General features: G+C 37.1%; 1 protein-coding gene across 5 annotated transcripts in view; it reads right to left on the reverse strand.

The window, feature by feature from the left end:
- Positions 1–16,296, reverse strand: part of LOC129565847 (neuroligin-4, Y-linked) — a 167,106-nt gene that overhangs the window by 96,996 nt on the left and 53,814 nt on the right. For all 5 annotated transcript variants that reach the window (XR_008687667.1, XR_008687666.1, XM_055441128.1 and 2 more), the window contains one exon: positions 11,056–11,219. Coding sequence is in view for 3 of the 5 variants with exons in the window: in XM_055441128.1 (XP_055297103.1) it covers positions 11,056–11,219 (164 nt within the window). In the remaining 2 variants the exon portion in view is untranslated. The remainder of the gene's footprint in view (positions 1–11,055; positions 11,220–16,296) is intronic.

Here is a 16,296-nt window from a genome sequence, read left to right on the forward strand (position 1 = left end):
AGTAACCGTGCTCGCTCAATTTTCCTACATTCGCATTGGCCAAACAATTGCATGGTGTTCTGCTTGTTCTCTTTCCTCTCTCTCTCTCTTTTGCTCTCATTCAATGGCACTAGCACCAAATCACAATCAACAAAAATGTCGATAAAACTTAATCTCGATTCCTTTGTCCGCCTGAAAAAGACTCATTTTGCTACAAAGAATGTGGCAAAGTGGAAGCAGCTTTATCGTCATTTTCATTCTCTTGTTCAGGTATTTGTTACAATTTCGATTTGCAATAATGTCGTCGGATGACATTCATGCAGCTGCTTTAACATGTTTTTCAGTGTGCAAGCACCGGCAAGTACAAGTGAAGTGAAGAAGCAGAATAGAAGAAGAAAAAAGAAAAACACCTAAATAAAGATGGTTTCGCAACAATGCGGCTGCCAAACTGGAACAATTGCTCAACAAACGGTAGATTGCATTGTATCTCTTTCATGTTCACTCGCTCTCAGTCTGCTCCATGCGAACAGTTTTAACCAAATAAATTCCATCGATGTAGGCACATACACATCGAAAACGAATACCTTTGGTTTTTTTGTACCACAAAACTCTCCAGTATTGATTGCATTCTGCATACAATGTTCCAAAGCTGTGTTCCAATCAAGGCAAACCACACGGAAGAGCAACGGAAAATTGTGGCAGAAGGAATTTTGCCCACTCTCTTCATCAATCCATTGCTCAGTTTCAATTATATTATTCATGTCGAATTGGTTACATTTCATCTTAGCTATTAGCGCAGTGAAGTGAGCCAACGTACAAAAAGACAGAATGAACATGTGTGTGTAGTGTGTATGTCGGTCTATTATTGAGCTCAATGACTCGTTCCTTTATTGAGAAATCGCTCAAATCAACTCCTTTTGAAGAGCCACATTTCTTCTTGCGAATTACACGGAACATTCTTTGACATTTGATTGACTCATTGAAAACGGAATTATTGGTTGCTCACCAATTCAATCGATAAATATTGAAATAGCTAAAAAAAATCGAAATGCAAACACTCGCACTGCGAATTCTCTCTCTCTCTCTCCCGCTCTTTTTCGCTTGAAAAATGATTATGATAGCATTATGAGCGGAATCATTGCACAAAATGGTATCGCAAACACAAAGAAAAAGGAGAAGAACAAGTCGGAGGAAAAAAGAAGTGGGCAAAGCTCCGAACAAGAAGAAGAGTCGGATAAATTGCACTTAGAAAATGCTCAAAGTTCACAATCAAACAAATGAAATTGCATGACGGCACACAATGTTCTCTTACATTGCCATTTATATTCGACAACTGTTCTCTTCAAACAACTGCTTGTTCTCTTTCTGTGTGTCTATTTCTCCTTGCTCTTCATATATCACAATTTTCTTTCTTTTGTCTGTTTACCATTGCAAAGCGAATCTTATATCACAGCCATACACATGTATATGGTGGAATAAAAGCAAATGTGCTTTTTGTTGGCAATTTTTCGCCCTCTCTCCATCTATCTTCATATCTTTTCTTCCGTTTGTTTCTTTTCTCGTTAGATACCATTTCCACATCTCAAATGTAAGTGAAACCCGTTTGAACCAAGTGAAAAACACGGAAGCCAGCATTATTATGTTATGCACTTGCACTACCATGATATTTAGTTACATGTGAAATTTTATAAATAGATTTTTCACAGTAGAATTGCAGGAAACCGTCAAAATAGCTATCATAACAAAGTCAAAATGTACTCGACAAGAAAAAAAAAGGCGAACACGTACAAAGAACGTTTTTTTAGCAAAAGCAGATGCATCATCGAACAAACGAAGCCACTGAAGATGAGTGAACAACTGAACTTTCAGAAGTGCATTCATCGTATGATGTATGTACATGATTTTGTTGCGCTAGATGCAATTCACAGGGGATGTTTATCGTTTGTGTGCGATGTTTCATCTCTCATGTTTCATGGTCGATCGTTTGTAATAATAACATCCAGGTTGCTGGAAAATGGAGTTTTCTTCGTCAAAAACTTACAAAAAAAAGTTGAATTTTGCACATCAATCAAAATGAAATGGAATAGTTTCGCTTTGTGCTTATCGTCCAAAGTTTCAGCCAAGAGAGAAAAACTGAAACTGAAATTGGGATCTCTTTCTTTTTGGTAAGTTTATTTCTTAATCACATGAACAAGCGTTTTCCTTTGAGCGGTTTTTTTCTCACTCTCTTCGGATATTTGATGATTGTTGCATAACCATTTCGGAATGATGAACTTACAATAATATGGTGCACGCTTGTCATGTGTTTCTGCGCAAAAACGATGAACAAGCGAGAGAGAGAGAGATGAAATCTCAACAAAACATGCAACAAAAACCAGCTACATAATATTGTTATTACCAATATATGTATTATAAGCCAGAGGCTATAGTGTCTCCAATTTTGTATGGAAAGAAATACAATTCTCGCTATGGAATCAGTTACACAATACAAATTAGTACCGGAAAATGTCCCCATTTAATAGTTCGTTTTTGTATTTCATTGTTGCCAACACGATGCCAGTATGCTTATTAGCCCATCATTGGTGAAATGAATGGTTCTCCGCATATATTCGACACAGTGCCCACACAGACACATGCTCACACCGTGATGTCTATTAAAATTGATAGGATATATGGCAAAAGATCTTTTTGAATGAATAATATTTACATTTACTTTGTTATTCAACTTTTCCTGCAGCTTCCAGCAATAACAATCACTTTTCACGAAGTGATTTTCCCCGGTTGAAAAAATATATATTCAAATAGATGCCCAACCAAATACTATTCAACAATTCGACATTCGAAACTTTGACGAGGAATTGTTTTCACTCATAACAATCTTAAATAATGAAAATACTCCCACCAGCTAGAGGCTTTGCATTCAGCAAATGGTGTCTTTTAACGAATTTCTTATGAGCTGATTTAATTGAGTTTGCAGATGGGTAAATCTTTTTGGCATTCTTTGCTTTCATCACACACACAAATACACAAAAACACACACACACGCACACACACAAAAACACAACTAATTATGCAAAGACATTTTGAAATCATTTCATCATCACTTTTTTGTTTGCATGTCACGAAGCTTCAATAAAGATTGTTTTTGTTTGCATCGACTGGAGGCTTCAATCGTTGGAGTGAGACTTGAAAAATTCTCCACGCAATTTGCCTAACTCAAATTAACAACGAAAACAAATTTCACCCATTTTTTCACGATCACGCATTTGTTTTACGAAACGAAAAAGTTTTGTTCATATCAGAGAGTGAATGCATCGTGTATTTCTTTGGAAAAACCAAATTCAAAGATATGAATGAGATAGAATTAAAGAAGAGCCGTAAATAAGAATCCAGTTGAATCAAAGGAGAAAATTCAATTTGCCAACGTGCCCATAAGCTCTGATTCCAAATGATATAAAGTTGCACACGTGTGTAGGTGTAGGAGATATGCTTGGAATTCGCATGAAATATGATGCGAGCGAAAAATTCTTTGTTCCACGCGTATACAACGAGAACATCAAACAAAAAAGTGTTTTCATTCGGTTTGTTATTCCGCTTATTCGTTCTACTTTTTTCGCCTCGCTTATTTCATCGGCCTGTGAATATAATGCCCTTTCAACACTTTCAGTGATATCACATCTCCAGGTTTTAAATTTTCAATGATATCTGATTTATTTTGGTGGTGTCCTTGGAAATGTCTATCTTTAATATATCAATTTCAATTGAAAATGCCCCAACTTTGCCCCATTTCGAACCGATGAACTCTGAAAATATTGCCATTGTTTGTTATTTCGCTTTCTGTTTATTTGTTTTGTCCTTTTTATTTGCTTTCGTTTATTTTTTTTGCTGTTGTTCGGTAATTCGAACGAGGGTAAAATTGGTTTTTTTTCCTGTATTTTTCATTGAATCATTTAGCAAAGACATGTTTATATAATGGTTTGACTGCTGGATGTTTTTGTGACACTTCTCAACGACATAAAAACAATCAAACTGATGCTGAAAACATAACGGCAACCGAGAAAGTCAAATGGTGAAAAAGCCAGAATAAATGGAAGCGCTTTGTGCATTGAAGTGGTTTGTTTATGTCATTAATGAATGTATGACGTTTCAAAAATGGATGGTTCAAAGAACAACAAAAATGTGGGAGAAAAGTCTCGAGCAAAGAGGCGAGAGTTGTTGGAGACTGTGAACATAGGCGTTCACGCGAGACATTGAAAAATACCACTGAAGGCGGTGTAGATGGAATGTTTTTTTTTCCCGCATTGAAACCTTGATTTCTAAAAACTTTTTACTCCGACATCTGCCAGATTACACTCTCGATGAATTGAAATGGAATTTTCCCCTATTTTCCGTTCGCATCGCTATGTTTGCTACAATGAAAAGCAACATTTTTCACTGACCTTCAATATATATCAAATGTTTGTTTGGGTAAACGGCATCGTTTAGCTTCTCCATTTTCTGAACCATTTTAATTGAATTATTCTTCACGAAACAAATCGTTATTTGGCTCTCGGAATAATTTGATTCATTTTGCTAAAATATAATTGCAGTCGAAGTAATTGCAATTAACTGAATGCGAACGGTATATAGAATTACATCAAAATTTATAGACCATAAGATGCATTCGCCAACGTTTTCCAATGGTTTTAATTGCAACATGTTTTTCATTTATTTTCTCAATTACGAGATTATTGTAATCATTTAGGGAAATTCCAACAATATATTTTAATTTAAACTTGTTTTCAAGAATATTCGCGCGGAATTTTAGCGTAATGTTTGCATTTATTTCATTTTCTTATACAAAATGATAAACTTTTACGGGTTTTTTCTTCTTCTGTATTACTTGTGTATCCAATTTCTGGCTGCCATTTCAAAAATGCAAAACTTTTTTGCAGATGTACACTTTTCCCGGCATTTGCTACAGTTTCATGATCACAAATGCGATAGCTTTGGACTCATAGTGCAGTGTATGTGTTGCCAAACTCTTATGTAATCACACAAATTAGTGCATATTACGTTGCTGTGTAGTCATTAAGTTTAAATTGAAATCAAAACTACTCGCTCTTTCTTTGCACAAGAGAAAAAAAAACGAAAAAACTATTCGCTTTCTTCTTCGTGGCAGACATGATTTTCCAAATGATTCGCCGAACTTTTTTTTCTTCAAATGTGTATTAGAAAAATGTGAATAGAGAAAAGGCAATTAAATGTGGCTCAACGGGGGATGTGGTTGGCACATGCGAAAGCGTGAACGGAATCAGAAATCACAATTGACACCAGAAAAATGCAGCTCGAACAATCCAAGTAATTGTCATGATTTGAGCATACGTGCAATTTCGAGTGTTACAGTTCACCAGAGAATGCTAGAACATGAGATAAAGTTGTGTTCGTTGATTTTCTTCTTATTCTTTCGTCGCTTAGGAGCACATTAGCCGCTTTACAACTTATTTAGGGGAATTGAATGCACTTTGGTTATCAGACGTCGTTTATTTGAGTGAGATTTTACGTTCGCTTCAGTAATTTGAAGTCATTTGTTGGAGATGCGAGCAGTTGGATTGCATTCGTGCACACAGAAACACAGACTCACACACACACGAAATTCGGTTAATTGCATGAAATCTACTTTGAATTTTGCGAATTCTCTCAAAGTGAAAAGCATGAATCCCATGCATGTTGAACCAATCATTTCCATTTGATAACAGATTGTCTCAACCGAAAAGTACCACTGACATCTGAAACCAGTGATACGGAAAATTTATGAGGCATCCTCCGGTACAAAAGGACCAACATTTCTGATGCTATTTTACATTTCGGCACCAAATTCGCAAACAATTTGCATGGAATGACATACGAAATCTACTGCCAAAAATCTGTAAAGTGATTTCCATTGCTGTGGATGAAGTCAAGTGACTGAGCAAATACCAAAACAGTTCTGAGTGTGTATTTTATTTGCTAGTTGAACTTAAAGGCTAATCAAAAGTTCTCATCAGTTTTACATAGTGCTCTACAGCTAAAAGCCTGGTAATAAAATAAATGAATTTCGAAACAATGCACGAGTGAAAAGTGCAGGTCGTGTTATGCAGGAAGCATCGGATGACTGAGTGCTTGTGCACAGTCATTCAATGTCATTTCGACAACTCAATTCAAGCAATGTAGTAATGTACACTGTACATTGTACAGCTTCTGGCCAAACGGGGTAATGTTTGTCGAGCACACGACGTGGATTCCACGAAAAGGAAAATATATACGTTTGTCTACATTGAAAAACACATAAATAAAGTAGACAAAAATTTGCTCGGGGAAATATATCAATTTAATGCACGTCTTGTTCCTCGAATCATAAACATTTCTTCTGTTCTTCTTTTTCATCTCTTCGAACGAATGACGAAAAATATCGTCGCAGTATATGGTGGTATTTGTAAATATTTACAGTAAAGAAATGGTGAAATCATAAAAAATCGAATCACAATCGTAAATAGAATGAGTTTCTGGTATTAAACGCAAAAGCAGTTTCCAAAAATCTCGGTAATGCGCTCACTCTCGACAGTCTAATAATTTCATGACATTTTCAGTGATGCATACTCAAAAACGGGAAAAAAAGGTGTCGATGTGTTTTTTTTTCTGTGTAGTATTATTAATGGTACTTCACCACCAATTGTAAACATATTACGACGGATTCTGAACCGATTTCCCCGGAGAATAGACCGAAAATGATTCGGTGGTTCTTTCATTCGGATGGACGACGACGACGACGACGACAAGGTTAATAGAGTACAGGCTAATCAAAATGCAATTCTCGGAGACGGAACTCGCTATCACATCTCATTATCATTTGAAGTGAAGCATCAAAAATGCGACGAAGTAGGAAAAAGTTTACGATCATCATTTAAGTTCATTCGAAATTATCTCATTTTATACGATTGTGTCTCTGTCTGGGCGCTCTTGGGTTACCATCATATTGTTCACATGTTGGTCGTCGAGAGTAAGACAAAGTGCTTGTTCTCCATTCGTCTCATTCCTTGTCAGTGGCGATGGCAATGATGGTGGTGGTGCATCAGTTTGCAATAATAACCATAAAAAATAAGAAGAATGTACCAAATGTTCGTCCGGAGAGCAAGGCAAAGAAAGGAGAAAGAGAAAAAAAAACAGAAGCGAATGCGCGACTGTTGCATAGTGAACGTAGGAGAAAAAAACCAATTTAGATTATCAGTGAAATGAAAATGTTTATACAATTCTAAGAAAGGCCACCGGATGGAGATATGGTGAGAGATAGACGAAACGAATCATAAAGACCGACAGCGATGAGTCTTGGGGAATATTGTAATGCATTATGTGAATTTCCTTAGCGTCCATCGTACGAATCCTTTATAATTCTTCTTCGTTTCCGTTGCTTCTCATTACAATTTGGAATTGTCTCCGTTACTCTTTCGCTCTCGCTCTCTTCCCTTCGTTTGGCTTGGGAGTATATGTGTGCATTGAAAATGGCGTTTCGCAACACTTAGCTTTATTAAAAGCACTTTTTCCCGTTTAACGCAGTTCAAGAATATTTGCTCGTTATGAGAGAATCGAAATGAAGCGCCCGGCTATGCACAGAGAAAGACATATACAAATATGTGAACAGTGCTGATGCGAGTGGTGGCAAATAGTGAATCAGACAAGACGAATGCCGACAGACAATATATGTATACAGAGAGAGGGAGAGAGCGAGCCAACATCTAAATGAATTCTGTTTGTGCAATAAACTTGGTCGTTGATGGAGGAGACGAAAGCGTGCGATAACACTTACATGCACAAGCTCGTAACACTTATAGCTCATAGCAAAACTACACACATCGCAATGATGTTGCAAGAAAATGGAGCGGACACTCAGAACGAGCGAGTGAAAAAAATAACATGAAAATTAAACGAAATGTTAAAAGAGGGAGAAAACGGAGCAAGAGAGGAAAAAAAGCATCTCATATAAAATAAGAACGGAGAAGAAGAAAAAAAACACATCAACTTTTTGTTCGTTGTTCGCATTTCGCATCTATTGCGAATTTAATTCAAAAATGGCGAAAATGAATATAAAAACATACTAAAAATGAAAGTTTCAGTTTTCTTTTGTTTGGAAGTTTGGGTTGAGCTGTGCTGATGTGTGTGTGTGTGTGTGTGTGCGTGTGCAGCAGTGTCGCCTTGACTCACTCCTTTGCTTGCATCGCATTCAATTTGCTCGGTAGAATGCTGTGCCTTTATTCGCAATATATTCATTGTTGTACAATCGAAACTCACATTCGCTTCATAATATTCCATTTGTGTTTACCCATCGGTTGTGTGTGTATGTGCCTTTTTTCTTCTCTTGATGGGTTTATTTTCTTCATTATTTTTTCCCTCTCGTCGTTGTTGTTGTTGCCTTAAGATAAAGGTTATGGTGTCCTCCTTTTGTTCGCTTAAATTACTTTCGGCATACATTACACATCTTTCATATCAAAGGGCCACGGGCTTACATGTTCGCATTACTCACTATTTCAACTAATAATGATTCCACTACTCTACTCAATGTAGTTCTTTCTGTCTTCTTCTTCTTCTTCTATCTCGCTTCGGATATTTTAATATGTGTCGTTCATATTAGTGAGAATGCACAGTGAGAGATGAGTATGCATTGCACACGCAACAGCTTCACCGTCAGTGTGTCTCTGCAAGGAATATATAGATTACAGTTTACATAGTGACTTTTATGGCTGCAAGAACATCTTCATTCTCGCTGCAATTTTTCTCGATTTCCATTTGTGCTTTATGTTCATCAACATTCTTTTCTCTTTTCCTCGTGTGAGTGTGCGAATGAGTGAGTGAGCAATGTATGTGAAAGATAGAGTGAGAGAGAGAGAGAGAGAAAGAGAGTTATTGCTCACTCACTTGCTCGATCTTAACTTTATGTTTTTTTTTTCTTCTCTATTCGTTGCAACATTGACTGCGTTCTGCATATTCCGCTGAAAATATATTGCAATGGGAATTTCGCATTGCATGATTTCGCGTTCTCTTATTCTTCGTTCTCATCGTGTTATTTTGAATTCGTTGCGAATGAAAAATGAGTAGCAATGGCTTGCAAAAGGACAGTTGGGGTGATTTCAAATATGGTTGCTCGAGTGTATGGCGAAGGTAAAATTCTAATTTCTTACCCGAAGCGATTCTGTTTTCTTGCCCCATTTCCATTTGCATTTTGGAATTGAATTGTTCTGTAGCAACGAAACATTGTCATTGATGAAAAATGAAGCGCAATTTAAAACAATCAAATCGAAATTGACATGCGTGTTCCCATTTACTCAGCCATAGATCAAATATATTAAATTGCACGAGCTAAACAGTTCATTTCGAGCAATTATAGCTGGAAGTTGCAAGCAAATGCGTGCGTCCACAAAGTAGTTCCGGTAAAAGTGCTGTGGGGATGTTTCACTCGTTATTGTTTCTTTTCCCTGCTTCTTCCGTACAATTCAATTTCATTTTAAATCCGTGAAAGTAAATTGTTCAAGTAATTTCATTGTAATGCATGAATTAAATGCACTAAACGTTAACTTTGAATGCATCCGCTCAACAAAATGCAACGAGCACAAGCGAATAACTACACAAGCACGCACATTTGGTACTCAAGGCAACAAAGCAAACAATTCATTGGGGTGCAATCAAATGCTGGCTTTAACTCGAAATGGTCGAAAATGCAACTAACGTTAAATGAGCGTCTTCATCGTGTCAAGCCAAGTCGATGGACGCGCATTCCAGAAACGAAAAAAGAAGAAGAACGAAGAAAAAAAACTAAGTACAATCTCATCTTCTTAAAAGTTAGAAATAAAAATGCGATTGGATACTAAATGGGATACTACAGTAACTGACATTCGCTGCAATAAAAATGGAATCGCGAAAAATTGCACGACGCAACCAATGAAAACCCATAACAACGAAATTGGAGCATCAAAAGATGTTTGCCGTTACGGCAAAAGGGGATGTGTTTTGTAAATCTTGAGTTGCACAAGGACAGTGTCTTGCACACAATGTTACGAACAAAATGGATTGACTCCGTCCATCAAATGCAATCCATAAAAGTGCGGCAAGTGTGTGTTTGTGTGTATGTGTGAAAGCTCGGACGAATAAAATACAACACAGAACAAAATGCTGTGTTGTGTGCGCGCGCGCGATTCTATGTTGTATTGTGTATGGGCATATTCGTTCTCATAAAAACTACAATGAAAAATTATGAGAACAACTCTTAGCAGCGAATCCGGCCGGACAAAACCGTGAACAATATTCTTTTATATTTTTACATTTGGATTGTTATATCTAGCGATAATAAAGATATAAAATCACAAAATAGCGACAAAGTCATCTCACGATGGATTGCGCAATAAGAGAAAAAAACACGACAACCACCACCACCACCATCACAATAACAGCCAACAACTTTAGGGATAAAGACGAGATAGAAAAAAGAGAGAAAACAAAATACACACGTCACAATTTCACTGAATCCAATGCTAATCGCTTTACATGTGTTTCGTCGTTGATTGGCAATTTCAGCACTTATTGCAAATGATAACATACCACAAATGAGCAAGCCGAACCAATCCTCTAAAAGCCAAAATAAAAAACAAACACATCGAAAATCGTGCAATTTTCCAACTGATTTGATCGAGAAGGATCATAGAAACGATTCCGGCCTCAAAGTATCCCACGATTACAGATATAGAAAACTAATCAAAAATGAATAAAATTGTCTCGTATTTCTCTGCTGTCGTTGTTGTTCTGTTTTTACTTGCCATTTCAACTATTACGATTATTATTATGGTTGTGTGAATTTCAGTTGTCAACATCAATTCTCCCATTTCGAAATAATGCGGGTGGGTCATGTGTCCACAAAATGCGTTTTTTTTTGTTTGTTCTTGTCTCAGTGGTCTTGTTCGTTGTTGTTGTCTTTTTTTTATTTGTCTTGACGTTGTTCTACTCAGTACACTTAAGCGACTGAAAACAAGAGCGGAGGGAATAAAAGAGAGCAAATAGAAACACTGAACTTACCTTGGATGGGTACGTAGATATTCAAATAAAGACAATCTTCAGATTGATTTTGCAGGTATGGCAAAAGCCGACGTAAATACTCCAAACGACCTTTTGGCATTTTCTCCAGCGCAGCCGTTTCGTTGGCAATATTTGGTAATCGTTGCGGACAGACGGGACCGAATCTATAAAAAAAAGGTAAGAAAAAATGTTGAGTAAGAAAAAAATTGCCTTAGGAAACATTTGAAATAGATATATATCGGTTGAAGGACTTGTTAAAACTACCTATACCTTGTGTCGAACAACACACTTCATTGCGATTGAAAATGTGTAAATTCATGGCTTTTATTTTAACCTAACCTTTGCCGTTATTGTAAGATTCAATAAACACACAGCCACTCTAGTTTAGTTCCAACTCCACCTCAATACAAACCTTACCACTAGTATCACAACTTGAATCAAAATGGAACGTGGAAAATGTGTACTTCAGTAAAAAAAACCAGCACTCGAATTAAAAAATATGCCACCTGATGTTACACACAAAAGTCCTTCAGAGAAATGACATTAAATGAAGGGGAAAAAAGTGTATGAGCTAAATCATCATCAACGGTGCAAAAAACCACTTGAAATGGACGTGTACTGCAAAGAAAAATGGGACATGTTCAACAATTAAGCAATGAGTTTTTGTGTGTTGCTATTCAACGGATGGTCATTTATTCGGTTTGGAGCCTGTGATTCTATCACGTTATCTCGACCGTTTGCCATCCATCAACCCCACTGTTATCTGTACGCCACTAATTTTCCATGCAAACCATTTGCCATCCGTAATATTTTTTTTACACCTTGTTCACCGAAACAAGACCCAAATTTCGACAAATTAAAAATGGAAGAAGATAGACTTAGAGCTGCACGTACATATAAATCTAGTCAGATGTCAGCTTAAATAATATGCACAATAAAGAAAAGGAAACGGTGTGTTCATGTTGGACGGAAATGAGTTGATTATCTAATTTGCCCGCCAGTGATTTAAGTGCCTTTTTGACTGAAGCGAAAATCCGGTCGATGCAACAAAATTCCGTAGAAAACTTGTGGATTTTTTAAGTGCTTTCGTGTAAAAGATATCGACATCTAGCAGGTCTATACCATCTTTATTATTGCCACATTGAAACCGCTACATTAGGACTATGTAATATTTTCCATCGAAATGTCAATTTGGTGTTAATTCAATTTAGCAACATCATTGCTTCTTTTCATCATAGAATCGAATCTTGCATCCAACGGAATCTTCTTTTTCTCCTCAACTGTTCGCCGCCCAGAGCGAAATCAATTTAATAAGTGTGCCATGCTTAAACTGCAAATATAATTAAATAAACAGAGATAGCGAACGGCATTGTCGACTTCACCGCACACAATATGCCAAATTGGAAGGAATGAAGACAAGCCAAAGATGAAATAAATCGAGTGCGACGCATATGCTATGAAGTTTCTGAGGAGGAGAGCAAGAGGTGTATGCCCACAACGAATGAGTCGATGTAACACAGTAAACACAATGAATCCATTTGCTGGTGAAAATTCTGTTATTCCACATTTTACCGTTGTGCCGTCTTTCGCTCTCTTATTGATTTTCGTTATGCTTTTATGCATCAATGTGATGATTTTTTGTTCGCTTACTACTCAGACTTGGTGTGCGGATGTGCTCGGCTATGGAAAACGATTTCAACCATTCTTGTTCAAGCACTATTGTGTGATGAATCGCTACAAGTACCAGGAAAGGAGATTGAGAGAGAGAGAGAGAGAGAGAGAGAGAGAGAGAGAGAGAGAGAGAGAACGACGAGTCGAGGAAGTGAAGTCGAGTATGTGTGCGCTGATCCAATATTTTTATTGAGGTTTCACGCTAAAGTATTCATTGATACCAACTTCAAAATCGATATTGGCAAATTGAAATTACCAACGTACGCGTGCTATCTCAATCTTTGGCCACACATTTCAATGTAATTGTGTGCATATTTGTGTGGTATACAATGTTCGTCTCCATTCTCTCTTCGCACAGCACAGAACAACAACATCAATTCACAATAATTTCACTTCGGCAGCCAGAGACTTTGTTCTAAAAATGGTTATTTCGATTAATAATCATAAATTTACGATTGACGTGAATTGTCTACTTCGCAACAGTGGCGCACGCGAGTAGTAAGGTTTATATTTCCATCGAAACAAAATGAATTCGTCAATATTTTATGTGTGCTATTTTCGATGATTGAATTTCGTGCATTCACATATTTTCCATCACTTACAAAATTCCCCAAGTTTCCTTTGATTCAAAAAGGTTATCTTTTGCAACGCAGCACTGTGCGCATACAGCTCACAACACACACATCATATTATTATTTGAAGAATTGATTTTCAAGCGTCAAAAGCGTGTGTGACTGTGCACACCGACATTTATATACGTACTATAGCAAATATTCAGTTCAAGAGATCTGACGAAGCGTAACATACAACTGTTTTGGAATCCAACTCGAAATAATCAAATCATAACAATCTTCAAATGCGAACAACGACAAATGTGCGTATTGACTGTAAAAATTTGCAAAATATTTCTGCCGAGAACACACATGGATCAAATTATACCAACACACACACACACACAAACACACACACACACACGTACACAAACGTGAACGAGAACGAAACGAAAAAAAACAAACGAAAAGAAGAGCAATGGAACAGAAACGAAATGAAAAAAACAAACAGAAACACGATGACTTCGAAATAGGATCGCGTGAACAAATAACAAAATGATGATTTACTTTACATTGTTCTATTTTTCATTTTTAGGCCTGCACGCTCACACTCTCTGTGTATTTTTGTGTAATTTATTTATTGATTGTGAATTCCACTTCAGTGTTGTGTCATTTATATGCGTTAACGTCATTTTATTTCGATTGGCTGCTTTTGCCATTGTTGCTGTTGTCGCTGGAAATTGGATGTGAATGTGTTTACTATACAAATCGTGACAATTTGACCTATGTCGTTTCGTACACACGCTGCAATCGACAATGCCGAAATTGAGTTAATCTAGAACAGAGCAAAGCCAAAAATTGTTGATTTAACAACAAACATGCCGCTCAATTCCATTTTCGAGAACACACACACTTTCTGAATGATTCATTATACTTGTATGGCATATTCGTGTCGAATTTATTTATATTGAAAGATGTATTTGATCGAGGGCAACAGAGAGAGAGAGAGAGAGAGAGAGAGAGAGAGAGAGAGAGAGAATGAAAATATTTCGTAAATGACATTGACAAATCTTCGCTCATTTTGAAAATAAACTTCGCAACAAATGAGAAAATTTCAATTCCAATCTTTTTTTCTATTTCACTTTGTCAACTGGCACACATTCCATAATTCGATGTCCAGGAAATATTTTAAATGGTCAGGTAAACATTGGGGAAAAAAGAGAACAAGAATAGGGATTTATTGCCTATTAGGATTTCGATTTAATGCGAGGCGGTGACATCAGATCGATTGCAGATAAAATACCTTATGGGAATCCAATATAAAAATTGTGTGCCAGTGCGACGACAAGGGCAAGAGAGAGAAAAATCGATCCAATTTCACAACGAATTTACTCGGAAAATATGATCGAGAACTATTATTTGTTTCTATCTCTCCCTCGCAACCCCGATCAAGTAGCACAGACAAATTTCACACTCGTTTGTGTACTGCCAGCACAATGAAATGTAATATGGTCATAGGTTCTGACATAGTCTGATCTCGTTGATCCTGACCCCCCCTGGAAAAATTTGACCCCCACTAGATAGAATCGATTTTCGAAAGTGAGGACCTTTTTTTTTTTTTGCTCTTCAAATTCGAAATTGCGGATCACCCCCCCCCCCCCGGTCAGCAATTTTTTTCGGGAAGAAATTTACACTAGATAGAATTGATTTTTTTGACCCCCCCTTGAATTTTTGGCTTGACCCCCCCCTGAATTTTTTGGTGTCAGAACCTATGAATATGGTTGTGTGTCATTTCGTTTTCCTCACACTCACAATAAAATAAATGAAAGGGCTTCCAATGAAATAGTAAACTGCATAATTCCGAATTTCTCTCTCACACTCACTCACTCCGGCGGCAAACAAAAATAAACGAATAAACTGAGTCTATTTATTTTATGCACTGTTGCTGCTTCTTTTCCGTGCAATAGCAATACGAGCGCATGGTGTTTTCCATTTCGAATTTCTCTCGGTTCCGTCTACTTTTTTTTCCTCTTCTTTCTGTGCTCTGGCAACGAAATTTCCCCGTTGAGCAACTATGTGTGATCAATAAATTCGTCCGGTTTATCCGATTTTGTCAACATACTTCCTAATGGCTTCGCTTTTTTTCTGCCCGACTTTTCTCCTCCCCATTTTCTCTTGTTATTCTTTCCTTTCGTGTGTTTCACCGAGAACAATTTTTCCTACCTCTAAAACCTCTTGTAAATTCGTTTTCCCCTTGCCATTAGTGCTTTAACGGATTCCTGTTTGTTATTCCAATCGATGGTGTTTGTAAACACAAGTACACTATATCTTTCTCTGTGTGCGTCCCTTGTCGATACACCCTACGTTCCGATGCGACAATCGAGACACAGCGAGAGCGATTCGGTATATCTTTTTGTCGTTCATTGTTTCTTTCAAGTTTATTTAGTTGACGAAATTTGGTCTTCAATTTCTTTGTGTGTGAGTGTGTGAGTGTGAGTTGGTGTGCAAAACTCATTCACATGCTGAAATCGGATTTTCGCTACACGTTTTAGGATTTCTTGCTCCTTTTACTTTTTCTCCTTTGTCTATTTATCCTCAGGTAGTCGACAGCAATCGGGCTACGAATTCAATTTGAACCCATTTTCATTGGATTCTGGAAACTTTGTTGTTGTTTCGATTGTCGTTTCTTCTGAGTTTTGTTTTTTTTTCAGTTTTTGCACTAGATTTGGAATTGCCGCAAGGGACATGTAGTGATTTTCGTATGCCTTGCACAACTCAGATTTTTTTGTTGGGATTCCATTAGCTTGGGTAAAGCCAATGGAAAAATTGAACTTTTGCAAAAGTGTAATCGAAAGGACAATTTTTAATTATAAATGGGAATATATGCGATTGCGGGCCTGGCTCATCAATCGAAATCCCAATTTGAATTCGATGAGTGTCAAAGACAGGGGTGACAAAACAATGGTGGAGCCAATGGTGTAATCGCTCACTTCAAGGCACATGCCAATGTTATGGTAGA

Source organism: Sitodiplosis mosellana, unplaced genomic scaffold, assembly GCF_009176505.1.
Source record: "Sitodiplosis mosellana isolate CC-2019 unplaced genomic scaffold, AAFC_SMos_1.0 Smas_scaffold_1, whole genome shotgun sequence".
NCBI classification, from domain to species: domain Eukaryota; kingdom Metazoa; phylum Arthropoda; class Insecta; order Diptera; family Cecidomyiidae; genus Sitodiplosis; species Sitodiplosis mosellana.